The sequence below is a fragment of the Lagopus leucura genome, unplaced genomic scaffold (genome assembly GCF_019238085.1).
Source record: "Lagopus leucura isolate 7727_CA_CO unplaced genomic scaffold, USGS_WTPT01 Super-Scaffold_100159, whole genome shotgun sequence".
In the NCBI taxonomy this organism is placed as follows: domain Eukaryota; kingdom Metazoa; phylum Chordata; class Aves; order Galliformes; family Phasianidae; genus Lagopus; species Lagopus leucura.
In genome coordinates, this window is record NW_024962335.1 from 484731 (window position 1) to 504301 (window position 19571).

The 19571-nt window shown below is 43.6% G+C and overlaps 1 protein-coding gene across 1 annotated transcript; it reads right to left on the reverse strand.

Annotated features, from left to right (window-relative positions):
• Positions 1-1623: 1623 nt before the first annotated feature.
• On the reverse strand, positions 1624-19087 carry E2F7 (E2F transcription factor 7). The gene is made up of 12 exons (XM_042889883.1): positions 19001-19087; positions 16546-16821; positions 15514-15682; positions 13498-13779; positions 12689-12847; positions 11564-11701; positions 10630-10824; positions 9908-9992; positions 8639-9152; positions 7719-7989; positions 6123-6544; positions 1624-4792 (listed from the first exon to the last, which is right to left on the reverse strand). Exons 1-12 carry the CDS (start codon positions 19085-19087, stop codon positions 4616-4618), a joined length of 2775 nt encoding a protein of 924 aa, XP_042745817.1. The 3' UTR covers positions 1624-4615.
• Between the last annotated feature and the right edge of the window lie 484 nt (positions 19088-19571).

A 19571-nucleotide genomic window follows, 5' to 3' on the forward strand; every position in this document is an offset into this window, starting at 1 on the left:
ACTGAGGCAGATCATGCTGTCCTTTCCCTAGGAGATCCTGTGTTATCAGACTTGGATGTCACGGCATCTTGCAAAGCAGAAATGCAGGTTTTTGCCCACTCAGCGGCAGAATTGCTGTGTGTCCCTAGTGGAGCAGGGAAAGGCCCAAGGATTTTGCGGCTTGACTTAGTGCTGACTGACACCATTAGGTTTCATTTAATCACCCAGGAAGCCTTGGGGAAACCTCCTGAAAAACAGCTGAAATTCTTGTTGTCTTGCTGGTGCAGCCAATTAACTTGGAAAGAACCTGGACACTAATGCTTCTTACCACGGAGATCTCAGAGGATCACAGCCAGCAGAGTGAAGCCGTGCTCTTTGTGCTAGCTTGTCCCATGCTGTGCGGTGCTTGGCCCCTGCAGTGGAAGAGCTCATCATGCAGCTGTTTTGCAGACTTCCCTTTGGCTTTCTGCCCCTGAATGCCACAGCAAACGTGCTCACAAAAGATCTCTGACTTAACCCAATGCTGGCAATCAGCCCCCAGGTAACCTCTAATTTTCCCCAAAACCTATCTTGTTAGATTTTTCCTGTAGCTTTTATTGCTCTGGTTTTCCTACTCCACAAAGACACTTGGGTACCTCTTCCGTATTACTCAAACAAGGGGCAGCTGGGCCCTGGGGCAGGGGTTGATGCCTTCCCTAGATCAAAGCTTCACTTGCTGGCAGCATGTAACACCTTCCAGCACTGTGGGCTGATTTTGGTCTCCCAGCTGGCCCTGGCTGCACAGCTGAGGCCACGGGGCAGTAAGACTTTCATCCACAATGCTACAGCTTTTAATTTTCCCTTTTAACAGAGAGAACTAAACCAGAGGGCATTTAATGTTCCCCTCTAATTATTTTTTACTTCAAACGGGCACACAGATGTGGATGGGAAGTACTTGAAGCTACAGCCCTGAACTTTGCCAAGGAGACTACAGCCATGGCCTAACAAAAGGGGCCGGAGGAGGGCCTGTTAGCATTCAGCTCGTATCTTATCTTATTAATTTATAATCTTTCCTGTCAGTGGAAGGAGAAAGTTAATATTGGTGGAGTCACAGGTCAGAAATAAGCCAAACGATATTGAGCTGCTGAGTTTTCATTTTAAAAAATGACTTCTGAGGAGCTCAGCCAGTCGTAACTCATAGGCATCTTGCAGCCGGGTCTCAGTGACAGTAAGTCTCATCTCTTTAATTACTGGGGAAAAGCAACACAAGACTTGGTGAAATCAATAATGAAATAATCCCTGGTTTTAATGGAGCCCCAAGGTCCCTGGTAGCAGGACAGGCCCCTTGTGGTGCTGATAGCTGCCAAGGACAGTTGCCCACAACCCAGTCCAGTGCCTCGCTTCTGGGAAACTTCCACACATAGGCAAGGGCTTGAACCTTTCATGCCAGGAGGCACCAAGGTGACAGGCCCTAGGCACATATTTAGACAACCAACTACAGCTTCTCAACGATGGCAGTCAGACCCAGAACATCTGCCCCATATTACAAGAGCAGAACTTGAGTGGCAGAGCCATGCTCCTAGTCAGCTCCAGGACTTTATTAGCCAGCTTACGTTGCACTGGTCCTTGAGGCTTCAACAGCACTAATTTGAATGCATGGTGGATGGTTATTTATTTTAAAGAATGCTTCCATACTGACATCACAGTCTCAGACTTGTTTTTAGTTCCACTTTTATTCTGTAAAAGTTTAATATTTTGCTAAGAGATAGGATTAAAAGATAATAATCCCAACATTGTGATTGGAGTAAAGCTATAAGCAAACAGCTAAAAAGATTGCTACAGAGCAGGAGAAGCAGAACAGTTATAGGCAGCAATAAAATTAATATCTATATTAAACTAGCAGTGCAAAGATACAAACTGAAAGCAGCTTTACATTAAAAATACCGCTTTTTAAATACAGAAATAGCACCAATTTACAAAAGATAATCAGAAATGTAAACGTGGCAGGTAGATTCAAGTATAAGTTACACACTCACCCTCCCTAACAACTGTTTTGGAACAGAAAGGTTTTACAAACCCTGCAAAACATCATAGGTACGCACGTTTCCTCAGTGTGAGTACAAATTCTGCTTTTCCAAAGCTACTTTCCTGGTGAATTGTTACTAGTTTAATTTACTATTTTGCTTTTAGCAAAGGCAAAGATAGAAAATAAACTCATTCCCTCCTGACAGCCCACCCCTCTACCTTGCCAGTCAGTTGCAAGCAGCACTGTCCCCAGTGTCACCCAAATGCCCTGGTGCTGCTTCTCTATCCATCCCTCCACCTCCTCCAGTGATAATTTTGCAATGACAAAACCAGAACATCACATAAACACCCTCCTGTTCCCAGCCCCAAATTTGCTTTTACAACCGCAACCCATCAAACAGCTTTGATTGTGAGGGAGTTGATCCTCATTTCCAGGTCTGCTGTATTTACAGAAACTCAAAAGTAGATGCAGAAATTGGAAACAGAAGATACGTTTTCAATCCCTGCATTTTCAAGTATGCTATGACACAGACTACAACACAAGGCGAATATCATGATCGTGCTTCAGCTAGAGCCAGTACTTGACCCCAGCACTCCCCTCTGCTGCCAGCTGCTATTTCATTCAAAGGCTGCACCACACTTGAGGAAAAGACAAGGTTTGGGAATCGACATCCACGATGTCCACCAGAATCACTGCAGCCTCTTTCCAGCCACAACAGTAACAACTGTATGTTACAGTGGCAGCACCGTGCCCATTTCAAAACTTTTCAAAATGAAATAAATATAAATGGGGGTATAAGAAGAAATAATTCAGAAGCAAAAATTGTAAACTTTCACAATTGTAGTGTGATTAAAAAAAAAAAAACAACACAAGAAAAAACAACTTTAAATTTAGCAGTCTGAAGATTTCTTCTTATAATCCCTGAAATTTCCTATGATAATTCCACTGTAGAGATTTCCCTTCAGTGAGGGCTAACCAGCTCTCCTTACAAGGCTGTTATTTGTTTATTCTAAGATAAGGCCACATTGAGTCAATTCCCAGTTTTGGCAAAGATTTTTCTTAAATTCTTTTTTTGTAATACATTTCGTTATAAAAATAAAAATCCTCATCAAATTCCAAACTCCCACATAAAATCCTAGCCTCCCTTGACCAAGTAGCACACCAGCCTACCTACCCTCGAACACCAGTACCAATCAAAGCAAAGTTACTACTCGTGAGGGAAGAGCTGTTGATGTTGGCCCTGTGTTTGCTAAAAATCCAGAGTAAAATCAGTCAACAGCGATGCATTCTGTCTTTTAAAAAGGAAACTGCACAAGTTTCATGGCAGCTATACCAGTAAAGAACATACCCAACCATAAGAGTATTAACCCTTAAAATTATGTCCTATATTATTAATAGCACCATTCATTATTTGAGGACCCTGAATGTTAAGTGTTACACATGCCCTTTTCTTCTCCTTATCTTCTCATAAGGAACACAAGTAATTTTTTACTTTCAAAATTTGACTCCCATTCTTTTTCAGCTTCTTTTGTGGTTTTGACAGGTATGTGCCAAAAGATAAAATCTCCCTCATCTTCCAAGTACATTCAAACACTATTAACTAGTTACAAAATTCCCACAGATGAACAGATAGGCACTTAAAATCCACTTAAGGGGTACAGATTGAAGTAAACCTCTAAGAAGGCACTTAAGGAGACTCAGGTTAGAGTGAATCTCATACTGTGTTTACTAACTTACCACTGTCCCTTAGTCATAAAGTCCTGAACACATATCGCACGGGAAACTAAATCTTAGCACAGCTCTCCCAGTGGCAAGACACTCTCAAATGACTTTGTCAAACTTTTTTTTTTTCCAAGAATCAGGTTTTGTATTCTTCACATCTATCTTTGTACCTTTTGCTCAGATTAGGAGAAAGAAACCCAAGGAATAACACAGTTCATTGACATAACTATAAAAATGTTAACATTCACAGTTATTTTGGTCTTAATATTTTTCAAATGTGTACATTCAATTATATGGTGTTGTTATTCGTTTTCCTAACCACAAGTGCTGGGCAAATTGTACAACAATTGACTGACATTCAAGTAATCCCACCCTGAGAAAATCTGTTACTCTGAAGCTCCCACTCTAATGTACCAAATAAATAGCAAGAGGCTGTACTGCGGCGACAGGGTTTGGCAGATTGTTTTAGCTCATCAATTTCACCACAGCTTTATTCAGGGTAAGCAGACATGTTAAAAAATTGCTTACCCCAGATAAGTGCTAGATGTCTCACTTAAAACCACGAGCAAAGAACCCGTGGGGATTCCAAGGAGATCTCTTTACATCTCCTCACATTGATAAAGAGTTTTCCAGATTAAAACCACAAATAAAATTTGATGCCCACAAGGTTACGTGAACTACAGCATCTGAATTCAGATCAGTACTGAAGGAACAATTAAGTAAAAGGTTTTCACTACCAAGTCTGATTTGTGGAGAAGGTTAACAGAACTGGTGGGTGAATGGATAGTGGGGAAGCATGCCAAAAGGGATGACATGTCAACACGCTCTTCTTGTCAGATTAAGAGCTTGTTCTCTTGTAACAAATACTGTGTCCTAGGACAATCTGCCCAACCTTTGCAATGCATGGAGTTAGTCAGTGCTGGTACTAGAGATTTCTAGTCTTCTCTGCACAGAGCTGGCATTTCTGGTCTGGTTGCCTTCACTTTTTTTCCATGCACCAGGATCTCCAAGACTTCCAGGAGTTTTGAAGAATGCCTCGTGACGTGCAGGACGAACGCTCTTGGGAGTGACAGGAGTCGATGAAGGCTATTTGTGAAACAGAACCAAGGGAATTCAGTAGTTTTTTTTTAATCAAAGTCTACATGCAAGCATGTCTACAAGCTCTCTTCAGTTTGCAAGAAGCTCAGCATCCTGTGCTACTACAGGGAACCATGTCACACAATACATTAGGAGCTCCGCATGAAAAGCTCTGGGCTATCTGCCAGTACGTCACTGCTGGGAAACTGAGAACCTTTATCTCATTTCCAACTTAAGTATATTCACCACTAGTTTGTACTCTTTCATTCTTATGCCAGTCTTGTCCTCTAGCTCAAATGGCTCTTTCCCCTCCTTAATATTTTAGTCAATTCTGTTATTTGCTAACAACAAATCAGATCTAAAATTAGTCTACTAAACGCAGGCCTCTTCTGCTGTAAGCGCCACTCTAATGCTGGTATCTGTAAACAGGTTGACTCTATTACAGCCTTTTTGTAAAGCTTGAACAAAATTAACATAAAGTAACATTCATAAAGCTTCCATTTGTCTCTTTTTTAGATGGTAGGAAAACACATCACAGACTAAAAAAATGCAAGCTGAAGCAGTGCCAAAACATCACTGTGAATAGTTGTGCACAGCTAACAAAGTGTGACACGACTATTTTATCTCATTAGTTGTACTTCAGATTAATGAGTCCTTCATTTGTGTATTTCTCATTTATATATTAAAAAAAATCCCCTACTATGGTAAATTCTCAAAAATATTTGTTGATCTTTAAGAAAGATCAAGTGGATATCACTCAGTTCTGTCAGATGTTGCCACTAAGCTTCCTGTACTTAGTGAGCAGAGATTAGAATGGGAATGAGGAGGTAACCCATGACATTACCACCTGTTCTGGACATTTGATTCTGTAATGATGACAAACAATCCTCCCATCTTCCTAATGTGTTTCTGCAGCTCCTGTATGATACACTTAGAATGCTAGAATCAAACAGGGAAGAAACAAACAAACAAAAAAAAAAACCAAAAAAAACAACCCAAAGCACTCAGATCTCTGGGAAAACAAGCCCAAAAAAACCTCATTTTTCTTCCTCTGTTCACATCAGACTTCTAAGATCTTAAAATTCTTGTAAGAATTGGAAACTCACCACTTCACCACTCAGCATGAGATACCTTACACTGGGCCATGTGTTTAAACAAAGACTATCCCAAGCTCTCCCACCATGACAGATGGACATGTGAATTATGTGGATGACACCACCTCCCAGCCTGCCAACTTGCTGCTCTGGTGCCCAGGCACCAGCCTGCAGCACAAGCTGCCTTCAGACCCACTGAGTTGGAACTGCATTTTCACTGTCATTCAGTCACCTTTGATGCTTACCTGCTGCAGTTTCAGAAGGGTGACTGGATGCCCCACACACACAGGGGAATCCAGTTTAACAGCACTGCAGGACCTCGCGAGCACAGGTCTCGGATGTGCAGCAGGGTGAGCAGTTTGCTGGGGATCCACTGATGGTGAGGGTGAGGCATTTGGAGTAACCACTGCCGTGGTGCCTATGAAAACAGGCGCTGTCGATGCCAGGCCAGGCATGCTGATATTCATGGAGGCAGCAGCTGAGGAGCCATTGGGAACTGGAGAGAGACGGCTGGGAATTGCAGGTGAACAGACAAGAGGAAAGGAAGCCAAGGCTGCTGATGGCACCATGACACAGGGGACACTCAGAGAAGGTAACTGGCTTGCAGCCAGCCCGATGGCACCGGGAGCTTGGTTTGCAGAGAACAGGAAATTAAAACTGCTTAGTCCTAAACAAATGGGAAAAACAGCAAGGCATTAATACAGCTGACAAATTGGAATTAAGCTAACATAACTTCATATAGAACAGGAGGGACAAGAAAGAAGGAGAGATAGGCTGGCCAGGAAGAAACAAAACTGTGGCTGTTAAGCCAGGCTCTTTTTTCCTACATTCCCCCATGTCCCCCCCTGCTGCCTGTTCATTTTCTCTACATCTGTTCACTTCATTCATACTAAGTACCAACTGCACCTTCCTATGTTCTGCTTCTAACTTGAGTAACAAGCAACAGCTTAGCTAAACAAACTCTTTACGTTAACAAGAACCCCATTCTCTGCTATGTCAAAGTACATACACTGTGTTTTAGCAAGAAAAAATACAATTAGAAAACATCTAGATATACCCCAAAGATGCTCATTTTCCTTAAAACTGCTGAAATATCATTTTGAAAAAGAAGCTGGTTCCCACTTTGTTTTTTTTGACCTTTCAAAATTCCAAGATCAACATTTTCCAAGCAAGCATCTTCTATTCGACAAGTTGCTCCAGAAAAAGTGAAAGTCCACAGGCCCCATTCTATGCCACAAGGGAATCAAATATTAAAGCAGTAGTCACGAAAATCTCACGTGTGCTGCTCCCAAAAATTAGTCGTTGTCACTGTGCAAGCACAGATGCAAACAAGGATGGAACATGAAATCCTACTGTATTTGCAGATGCTTCCTCCCTCCTGCTGTGTCCATGGACGCTCCCAGCAAACAATTCAGTTTGTGTGGCACGATCCCATTGAGGCATAAGACAAGGAAGTGCAAAGCTTGCAGATGACTGAGTTCACTCTTAGGGAAATGCTGCTGCACTATTCCAGCCACCTTACTGACAAATCTAGACTTCCAGCTACCCTCAGTTTTGAATGTCAGATAGGTGTCTTACTTTGCTGCATGTAATTCAAGCATGCAAAATGCATGCTATTTATTTCTAGTAACATTTAAGTGCCAAAAAAACCCAAAAGCCTCCATTTTCAGAGAAGCAACAATTCATATGGAAGTTAGAGTTATTAAACTACTACAGAGAGCTACTGACACTTCTTGTGCCAACTATAGACTTCCTGACCTATCTGTAGGTCTCCCTCTTTGAATGCCTCAGTGAACAAATGGAAAGGTTTGAGTGCCTCTAGATCTCACATCTGCCCTTACCAGCAGCAGGCTGAACATAAAGATACTGCGGTACAAAAGGCTGATTGGTGTTTTCTTTAGAGATGTGATCTTTTCCTGGAGAAGGTTCATCAGGGTCTTTATTCTGAGACCATTTTTCTTGCTCCTGAGAATCCAAAGGCTTGGTAGACTTTTTGTCTGCAGTCTCTGGAGCAGCAGGACTTGAGAGGTCAAGATGAAAAGCTTCTAGATGTACAGCAGATGCACAGCCACTTCCTGGAGCAGTGTCTGCCTTAGGCAACTCAACAGGCTTCTAAGCAAAAACAAGAGAGGTAATGAGGAGTCCAAACTCAAGAGCGGTATGATACTCAGACACCTTCCTCAGCTAGAGAATAAAACATGTATCTGTTTCAAATTCATATTCAAACATTGGTACAGGGCCTGACCTCTATTTTCAGTAGTTAAGAGAGCTGAGAAATAGATGCACTTCACTTTCACCATTATCTGCTCTCTCATTAATCTGCTGTGGGCAATACTGAGTGTATTACCAGTGTATACTGAGTCTGGAGATTAGGGAGAAAGTACAAATCATACTTTCTGTGGCTCAGTGGAGTAAGCAATCCTGCTGCTGTCTGGGAAAGCCTATGTGAAGAATGGAGAATGAGAAGTAATAGTTACATTGATTTCTTCCCCCCCCAGCAGCTTGTTCTGTTAAAGACAATGATTCCAAAGGACAGCTGATCATCACTTCGCAATGCAAAGCAATCACAGTCCGTTTTCTGCTAATACTGCAAAATCATCTCCTAGTTAATGCCTATACTTCCTGACACAGCAGCCACATAATTGTATCAAGATGCTAATTTGTACCCATAACAAGAGAGATATTTCTAGTAACACTACACTGGGAAAAAGTTTTCTGCGCCAATAGGAAGCTTAACTGATAAAGAAATTCATTTCTTTACCTTGGGTACTACAAGTGAGATAGGGACATCACTCTGTTCGACAGTCTGCTTTTTAGCAGCTGGTTCTTCATCATCAGTAGGAGCAGAGGGTGATGTGCACCTGTGGGAGCTGCGTTTGTGGCAATTAGCTGAAGGTACAGCACCCTGAGCTTCTGGGGGCAAGGCCTTCTCCTCTGTGCTCCCACTCTCCCTTGAGAGATTCTCCTGAAGACCACCGCACAGCATAAAAAAGGATGATGAGGGGAAACATAGGAAGGGTTGGCTAGGGAGTAAGGGAGGTTTTCCATTCTCTGTCTTGGAGGCTGCTGCTCTGGAAGGATGCAGAGCTTGGCTGCTGACCCCTTTTGGCAGCAACAGGCTTGGCATATCTGCCTGGACCACAGGGAAAACTGCCTGAGATAAAGGGTTAGCACAAAAATCAGAGTCCCCAGGAACTGGAAGAAGGGAGAGAGGTGAGGTTACACTTGGGTTCCTTGCTGCATTGAGTACCGCTTCTGTGGCACAAGCTTTGCTCCTAAAGACAAAAAAAAAAACAAAAAACAAAGCATTTAGTATGAAAGTAAACCTGTGTTTTATCCCTACAAGCTACTACATGCCATTCTTGGGCATAAACATGGAAAATTCATGAAAAAACTCCACTTATTTTACACAGTTTACCAGGAGGGTCACTTTTTATTATATCAAATTATAGGGAAGCAGACTCATCAATTGTTTGGCAGAATAATAATGCTTTCAGCTGCACTTGACTGGAGTAGAAAAGGCCATAGGGAGCTACGCCTGGCATCCAGACATGAATTCAAATCGGGATAGATATAGAGAAGACCCACTAACATGACAAGAGAGGTTTTCCATGGAATTGTGATTTGCTCAGCCTAAATAACATGAAAAGGGAGGCAGTAAAGCCCTGTATGAACACACCTGAGATAAAGAAGTACTAATGAAGCAAAGGGACACAGTGGAACAAACATAGATACATACGTGTTGGCTGTGTATAAGCTCAAGTAGTTAAACAGAAGAAAACTTTTAATTAACACAGCAGTAAAATTAGATTGTGATTTGACAGCATAGTAAGGGGAGCAAATAAACAAAGGAGTGAGGTGCAAAAGCTTATATCCTTGATTGGTTCTATATTAAGGCTTTCTGCATGTTAAAATGATTCTCCTGAAAAACTACCAAACAAACAAAATCACCAAACATACAAGCAATACTGAGTTTCACATGGCAAACACCAAGCTGAAACAAGACCAGAGTTTTTAAACACCATCTTACCTAGTATCTTCCTCTATCTTCTGCCTGCAGACAGATGCTAGATTTATCGTTTTTGAGCAATATTCATCTGAATTCACAGTGCAAGCTGAAAAAACAAAGGAACATTCAGTTAATAAGAGGCACGTTTACTAAGTGTATTTTGATACTGGCCATATGAAATACTGGCTATGGTGTTTCTTCCCTGGCACATTTTTATAATGTCTACTGATCACCTAAAGCCAGAACCTGCAAGATACTTAGAACTCTCAGTCCCACTCAGGAGGTGCTTGAAAACATCATTTCCTATAACAGGGACTTGTGAAAGGCCCTGTAATTGGGGCTCATATTTAAGAGCTATCTGTTAGAGTGTTACAATATAGTGGAATTTACTAAGAACCATAAATTAAAGCAATCATTTGAGTCGAAATAATCCTTCTATATCTATACCACACTTTAACAGAAGAAGCCACACTATAGTTGCAATTGATGAAGAACATAAACATTTACCAGAAAACAAGCTGCTGATTCAAGGCAGTGTTGCCCAAACCCAGCTCATTTAATTTTAGACACATGCCTGGAAGATCCAAAATACGAGTGGAAATACTGGCATCTATCTAAGGTAATTCACACATATTCACATATACTTTATTAGGCTGTTTCACTTGGTCAACTGCCTTAATGAGTGGGCTTACATTTGGGCTGATCCAGTAGCACACGAACAAATACACTTCCTCAGAAGTTACCTTGTCTCTCTCGATTTGGGCTGCTGGGCTCAGAGCTGACTTTCCTTTTGGTACCTTCACAGGGCTGTGCACTGTTAAATGAAGCATGACGTGTGAACCTCTGTTTTCCAGTAGCACAGATCTGATATGGGGCACGGGCTCCTCTTCGTGCCTCTGCTGGAGGACCAGATGTTGGGCAGTGCCCTCTTGGCTCACCTGAAGGAATACAGTTTTGTACAAGTCATTCAAAGAACACAGCTCGTTATTTAGACTTTTGCCATGTTACTAAAATTGGCCATAGGAGAAGAGGTAACCTCTATGCCATCCCAAGCCCCACAGCACTAAGTATATCATAGTTGAGTAAGCGTGGGTAAACAAGACAATGGCTTTCCTCTTTTCAGTTCCATGGTAGCTGCAAGAAGCAGCTACATTCCAGCATGTATAGCCAGCAAGAAAAAGGGGACAGACTAAGGTACCATTAACGTTTACAACCATGTATGCTTTACTTTTACCTGCTCATAGCACCAGCCTGACACATAGAAAATACAGTAGCACAAGGCCTTCCTTCACACTTGCTTCTAGACAAGAATCAGCAGCTTACAAGAGCTCAGGTCAATCCTCTCTGTTACAAACCTCTTCATGGGGAAACACAAAGCAAGTTCCCTTACCAAGAAAACAACTAATTACCAAGTTATGATAGAAATACTGAGGTGTTGTAATCCCTAAGACTCACAGGACCACATTTGGAGATGTAGGCATAATCTTCTATTGTTCTACAATTCATCTAGTTAATTATCATTAGATAAGCTTGGTGAAGGCAAATTTTGAGCTGGTAAGTGGTTGATAACCACACAATGGTTAATGAATATCAAGTCATTCTTCACATGCAGAAAACAACCTTTTATAATCTGGAAACGAATGTCAAAAGAAAAGTGGAGAGAGCTACACAATTTACCAGTCTTGCCAGGGAAGTCCACAGGCCCAATCCATTTGAAAGCTGGCTTGCGGCCTCGTTCCTCTGTGACATGAACTTTCTTTATCAAGCATAGGCTGGTAAGAACATTGGCGATATCATACAGCCTTCGTACCTTTGCTAAGAGCAAAGAACAAAAATAGTCAAGACAGTCACATTTGCAATGTATACAGTATGTATTTATGTAGTTATTTCATTCCAGAGTATCATCACAGATTTCACAGGTGGAACAAGTAAAATCAAACTGGGATGGACTCTAGAAACCCCTCTAAAGGCTGCCATGCCAGTTCCTACTTCCACCTGCTTGTCCTCACTCATTTTATTTTAGCTGAGCATCCAGCCTACCTCATTTTGATGGAAATGATTTAGGGAGTGATTACATCATTGGATGACCAGAAAAGGCAGCAACTTCAATAAAGGGAAAAAGCAACACATAAAGAAACTTGTGCACAGTTGATTGTATATTCACAATCTCAAAAACGAAACACTCCTAGAAAAAAATCTCTGAGACTCCAATAAATAACATTTCTGAGCTGGATACAGTACACATATCCACTGCTCACCTAAAATTCTTTCATTTCTCCTGGCATCTGAAATAGCATTTTAAGACTGAATTAGTGATACATCATTTTGAAAATGCAAAATGATTTGCTAATGCTGTTTTTGTCAAGTTATCCGAGAGATCTAAGTACCAAACTCCACTAACTGGAAACAAAACTATGCTATCTAGCTGTGAAAGACTTCTGGGGTGAAAAGAAGTAACAAACTTCTGCAGAGAAAACACGAACACCATTCAATTCAACACATTTCATTTCAGTAAGTCTTGAAACACATCATTCAGAAAGGAAGAGGAAATAAGGTATAAAGAATTAAACCCAGAAACCCAATTTTCCCATATTGTGAAGCTAAAACTTTAAGATGATTATTAAATTGATGCTTCTCACTCCAAGGTCTATTTAGAGAAACTACTGTTTCCAGTCAGTAGAACCCAAACCATATTTTGGCAAAAGATTCCTGACCTGTTTTTGCTGTTACCTACTGGTGTCAATCCAAACATGCCCCTTTTCCTTACTCACTACCTGATCTGTCTCTCAACAGCCAGCTTACTTTTAAACTTGCTGTAGTCCACCGTATCCTGGTTTTCTTCTATCAATATCTTCGCTGCGATGTCCAGAGTGACTATCTTGGTCTTGGAGACAAGGAACAGCATGACAAACTTTTGGCTCATAATCCGCAAGGACTTGTCCTTTCTGCTGTTTGCAGATGCTGTGTTACAAATAACACCCAAGCCTCTTAGCATATGTCATCCATCACAGCCAGAAAACTAATAAGTAGGTTTCTCACACATAAAAGGAGTAAAGTATTTTCTTGTCTGGAAGCAGAAATCTTTTGAAAGGCAGAAAATAACTGAATAACGCAGACAGAAGCCTCTCTTCAAAAGACAATACAAATTAAAGCTTACAGAAATAGCCTTTAGAAAGACAGATTCCAAAGCTGATTCTCCACTGTATTACACAGTTCTGTGCAATTATCATTTCAATGCACTTCAAAACTTAAGCACTACGCATTATAAGGAGAACGTGTAAGTACTGGACAAATGGAATATGGCACCTTCTGTCAAAACAATGCCTTTATTGCCAGGTATGGGTGGGGAAAAAAGGACTGGTGCATCTTGCAGAGGTTCCTGCCAGCCCAACGAGAAAAGGTTGACATTTGATTGTAGGCTGTCCTGACACCAATGCTAGGGGTAGGACAGGAGGATGAATTCAGTCACCTACACAGTGAAGTCAGCATCCTTTTGTAAAAAGTAACTTTTTACCATTTAATTTAGAAGCATAGCAAGGGAAAAGTTCACACAGTAAGCAGGAGAAAGAGACCTATATCTGTATCTCACATCGAAGCACTAGTTATCTTACCAGATGTGCAATCTGGTTCTGCAAAGTCAAGTAATGCTCTGTCTTGTGAGTCTGCCACTGCTTCCTTTTTCTGCTCTCCAGATTTGTACTCTGTGTCCTGTTCCTTGTACTGGGAGGTCACTAGCTCTCCATACTGCAGCTCCCCTGCTTCCTGAAGCGTTTTCAGAGTCTGACTTAGGTTGTGCCGCCCGTGCCAACAGTACTGGTTCTTGGCCACACGGCTAACCAAGTGCAACGACTCCAGCACATTCACTATATCATAAATCCGTCTCCTCCCGACTCCTGTTTTAAGAGGGGAAAATGAAAGAGACATTGATGCTTGTTTTAACATGCTCTTCAGCAGAAGCGGAACAAAGAACTGGCTGTTCTCGACACTGAGTATTCACAAAGCATCTTTCACTTGTTCTCCTGAACATATTACATTAGACCCACCCAAATGTGCAAAATCAAAACCTATGCATGACTGTGGTATGATGCTTTCTGTCTGTTCAGCAGATACAAACCCAACCATAGCTTCATCTTGAACCACTGACACTTAGATGAACTAGCTGCAGATTGTCCAGCTTCACTCAGACTTAACTATACTGACCTAAGGTTTGCAGAGCACATTGGCCCTTCTTTTCAGAGTGTTCTTTTCAGGAGTTTAGGCATGGACCTGCCTAAAACCATGTGTGTCAGGAAGGGCAGGAAAGGGTCTGAGCCCAGTACTGACACAGGGTAGATATAAAATCTTACACCTGCAGTGGAAACAAGTCCTCGGCGAAAACCAGGTCTGCACCATTGGGAAATCTACAAAGTAACACCCATTAGAGTTCAGCAAAGCTGGGGACTGTATATGAAGAGGCTGCTGGCTTCACTTGCTATCCCAGGTACTGCCCTCCAGTGCTGTTTGAAGCGTGGTGGTAGGTATGACAAAGAGTACAATACACTATTGGCAGCAGGTGCACCTGAAATCCCATAACTGTTAGCATTAGCTGAGCAGAACACGTGCTAGCCAAAGGCAAAGGTTTTGAAAGACTTGTCTGCAGAAGGCAAGGCCTTGATGCATCTGTTTACCCATCTGCATGATATGGGTAACACAACTTCAAATGGATATTAAAACAAACAATTCATTAATATTTCCAAGAGTACAGGCATCTTGGAGTGAAAGATACTCCAGATAAGAGTTTGATAAGAGATAAAATTTTGGTGCCCATCATACACCAGAAGCAAAATTTCTTGTCTTGAGGAAGGCGAGGCAACACCACTCCCAACATGAGTAAAGCACTACTCCTGTGCAGCTACACAAAGTTAGAAAATCAGAGTTATGGGCAAATATATAAAGGAATATCTGCCACATTTAGAAGAATAATTCCTTTAAGTAGTAATTTATTTCACTGTTTACTTGATCTGAATTCTCTTATTTCCACTTCCCATTACAAAGGTACCAAAATGGACTTTTTTACTAGAGTCTCAGAGAACACTGCTCAAGGATCTTCCTACCATTCACAAAGGATATCATTTTTCCGTCCCCTTTCCTTTCAAAACAGATGCATTTCATTCTTGCTACCTCTTTTCTGTTAAACAGCCACATTCTAAACTGAGGTAATTTATTTAAAGATGACTTTGTACAGTCCTTCCTATTTAAGAGACAACCTCTCCAACAGATCTGCATCCTTTCATTACTGGTGTGATTTGAGTCCTCTCTCCCAAGTTCTATTACCTTTCTCAGAAATTTCATTAATTTTTACTTAAGACCAAACCTGAAAACAAGACCCAGAAAACAGACTATTTGATGCAGTCTCACTACCTCAGTACAACACACTTCCTCACTCTACTTTTGCAGGTCTCCTGGCAACCTGTCCTCACCAGACAATATTTAAAGCTAAGATAACTTTGACAAACAACGGATGGTATGTCAGGTATGTACTTAAGTTATGAAGTATCGATTCCCCAATTAATTTCCTACACCTACTTGTTTGCAACTGTAAGGCTGCCCTGTGTGATCATTCACCCCATTTTTGCAGGTATACTTACCAAGAATTGAAGCCACTTCATCCAAAGAAATTGTAGTTTTTTCTGTTGACAATGGATAACTTGGATAGCGAGCTAGAAACTTCCGGCACAAGAGTCCTAAGCTTTTCTGTTTTCTGCTGGGCCTTTGCTTTTCAAATTCATCAACCGTGCCATCATCTACCATATCATACTGTTAAAATACAAACATTAAGCCTTTAGTGCAGGTGTTCAGAAATAAGGCATAGTCAAGGAAGGTATATTTCAGACGACAGCAATATTCAGACTTTCTAATGTGAGCTTCTTGCAAGAGCAAAGCACTTGGGTGACACACATCTGCTTGCATGCTCTTTAATCCAACACACAACACCTGTAATGAAAAACTCTTACCTGCAAGTTCATGCAATAATGTTGTGCATAAACAAACAAAATGTAAGAAACTCTAAACTAGCAGATAAGAACTTAGAAGGAACAATTCTGTTTGAGAGAGGAAGAGAAATATTTTCTTTAACACCTCTGGATCTAATAAATCCATAAAAGATGAACAAACCATCAAACAGCTCCTGTGAAACCACTTTCAGGAGATATTACTGCCCTTCACAGCAGTTAACTTAAAGGAACTGGGCCGGCTGGCGTGGGGAAGAAGGGCAAATATGATACCAAGAGGCTATAAAAGGCACTACCCAGCTTTAAACTTAGTTACGCTGTTAGTTTAAGGGAACTTTGTAGGCTGGTGTGAACTGGCAGCTTTTCTTCTAATACAGTTTGGAAAATAGCTTCAGGAGAACTTAAATGTGATGGTTTCACCGCTGTAAGCTCTACTTCTTCCACTGTCCTCACAGATCAATTCATCTTCAGGTTCCTGAGTGGTCCCAAGTCAGTCACTGGTAAGAGAGCTACCTTCAGTCTTTGAAATTCACACTGGTCAAGTAGTGCTGCACTCGCAACTGCCCTTGGAAATGTTTTGAAATACTGTGATTTCCTATAGAAGAGCCAAGGACTAATGCTCAGTTAAAAGAAGGTCTCAGCTGTGACTAAACATATTCTGAGTCTTACCTGTAACGAGTCAGGTATGTCATTCTGCTCACTGTTTTCTATAGGCCTGAAGAGCTCTTTCTTCTTTTCCCTGTCCCTCATATCAGGGCTAGCAGCACTAATGAGCATCTTCAGGTTAGCAGTGGGGGTCCAAGGGTCAGCCTGAGGTCTGTCAATGAGCTTAACAGGTGTCATTGGGTTTCTGTCCGGGGTGCAGCCCTTCTGCTTTGATAAGTCAACTGGATCGTTCTTAATGGGAGTCTTTGGGGCCATCCTGGATCGATCAAGTATATTTTCCTATTAAAAAAGGAAAGACAACAGTTTGACAATCAATTTAATTTGCTCTTACGAAGGTAATCTTAGGTGAGTCATGCCTTGGCACTCACCACTGTATTTAGTGCAGTTCTTCTGCATTCACTGGAAGCAGTGAAATATTCTGTGCGATAGTATACAAGACACAACCCTGAATTACAGAAACTGAGGTCAAGCAGTCAAACTTGGCCTATGCTTTTAAGTTCCATTATTACAAGACAGCATTGCCCATGAACATAAATAACCAGATTGGATTGAAAGAATGCATTGGTCACATTACACTTGAAATGAAAATACGAGGTTCTGCTTGAAAAGTCTCCAATGAAAAGCCATGCTGGGAACGCAGCTTGGGCTGTCAGGAACATAACACTGAAATGAACTTCACATGCAAGGGGACCAAGCTTTACATCCATTCTATCCGCTGCTCAGAACTACAAAGAACTCAATAACCACATTCCTTGACCACAGCTGGGAGCTGCCAGAAGGAAAAGTCTAAGGTGTAAGCTGATTTTCATCATTCCTTGAATGAAGCGAAGCTCAATTCCCTCCAGTCTCTAGCTGCAACCCAACCTTCTCTCATCTTCAGGGCCATACTCCTTATCTCTGCCCTTACTGTGAGAACCCCCACTGCTGACCAATAACTAGCTGAAAGGAATTCATTCCAGAAAGCATCAGTGGCACGGAGAGACCAGCTTTTGAGCTACAGAAGACAGTGCTTCACTGCAGCCTGTGGATGCAAGCAGGTCACAAAGGCTGAAGGAATGAGGATCTACATTTCCGCTTAATTGTGTTTCAAAATGAGTTGAATTTTAAAAGCTCATTTAGATTGAATTTTTTTTTTTTTTTTTTTTTTCTACTATAAGGGTGGGGAAGCACACTGCAAAAAGGTCGCCCAGAGAGGTGGCAGAAGCCCTGGAAGAAACACTCAAGGCCAGGTTGGATGGGGCTCTGAACAGTGTGATGTGTCCCAGTTCACTGCAGAGGAGTTGGACTAGATGGCCTTTAACGGTCTCTTCCAACTCAAAGGATTAAATGATTCTAATAACTTGTTCAAGTTTTGCTGTTTATCAGGAATAGTTCAGCAATCACTAGCAAGGTGACTCCAAACACCACTTCATGAAGTCCAATCCAGCCAGAAAACACAACTAAAGCTGGCTTTTACCAGGAGCAGCTCTGCAACATTCAGTGTGAGGATCAATCTGGCCCATCAAAAGCACTGCGTTCTGAGCAACGATATGGAATATTTGTGCGTACATTTATCTATGAATATCCCACAATGAGATAATAAGTATTTTCTTTTCCAATTAACAGCAGCCAGCTGTAACTGTGACAAATAGGGGTGAATTTAGAGGCGACAGTGCTTCTTGGACTACATACTTACATAGAGCTGGCACTCAGTATGTTCTTGCAAGTTCCCATCTGGCAACAAATCAACACTTTGCAGCAGAGGAAGTCCCTTTCCCCTCATGTTTCTGCTCACCATGGCTGGTGCCAGCAGGAATGCAGTGAGGGCCACTGGAGAACCCGCGGTTCCCCTACCTCAAACGTCCATCCTTGTGCAGATATTGCAAAGGAGTAGCGGCAGCATTACTGCGAGATGCACACATCCATTCCGCTATCAGCCTCCCACACCCTGACGTCTGGAATGTCACAACTGCCCGTTGAGGTGAGCAGCCAGACTGATGAAAGCCCAGGTTCACCTTGATCCAAGGAGAGATGGCTCAGAGCGCAAGAGGGCTGCAAGTTAACCCGGGATGCACACAGGAGCGGGCACGTCTGCGAAGGAGCAGGAGCATAACGCGGCCCTCAGAGCGCCGGCCGGCCCTGGCAGGGGGCAGCGGCCCAGGCCCGGCTCGGAGTCGCCGAGGGACACACCGCCGCACGGAGCGCTCCGTCCCGCGGCCCCGGGGGAGGACGGCGGTCCCGCTTCCGTCGAGCAGCACGACCCGCTCCGTTGCCGCGGCACGCCCGCAGGCGATCGGCATCCCGGGGCCGGCGGCGCGGCCAAAGCCCCAGACGAGCGTCGAACTCCGTATCGAGGCAGAGCCGGGACCCCTCCCGGGGAGCAGCGCCGCAGTGCCGCCCCCGCCCGCTGACAGCGCCCCGGGCAGGTGAGCGCCGCGCCCCGCGGTACACGCGTAGGGCCGCACCGCGCCTCACTCACCTTCTGCGCCGCCTCCGCCTCGGCGCGGCCTCGGCGGCTCGGCCGGACGGCCGCCAGGTCCCGCAGACTCAGGACGTTCGCCTCCATCTGCACAGAGAGAAGGCGCCTTCACGCCGGCCCTTAAGGCCAGCCCGCCCCGCCGGAGGGGGTTGGACGGGCGCGGGGCCGAGCGCGGCAGGAGGGCGCCCGGTGCCGGCGCGGCCTCACCTCGGCAGCGGCTGGGGCAGGGCAGGGGCCGTACCGCCCGCCCGCCCGCCGCTCCCGCCAGGCGCCGCAGTCCCCGCGCTGGCGCCCTCAGCCATCGCTTGCGCGATCCGGCCAATCACGCGCGGCCTGCCGGGGAGCGCCGGCCGCACCGCCGGCCAATCAGAACGCGGACGAGCGGCGCGCGGCAGCGCGGGACGAGGATCCCGCCCGCGCGGGGCCGCTTCGCTCCTTTTTTCTTCGCGCGGGCGCCGGCGGCCCTCCCCTCCCCTCCCCCCGGCTCCTCCGCCCGAACGGCCGCGGGCGGCGCGGGGCAGCGGGAAGGCGCGCGCGGAGTTGGATCTGTGCTACAGTGGCCGGACGGGCA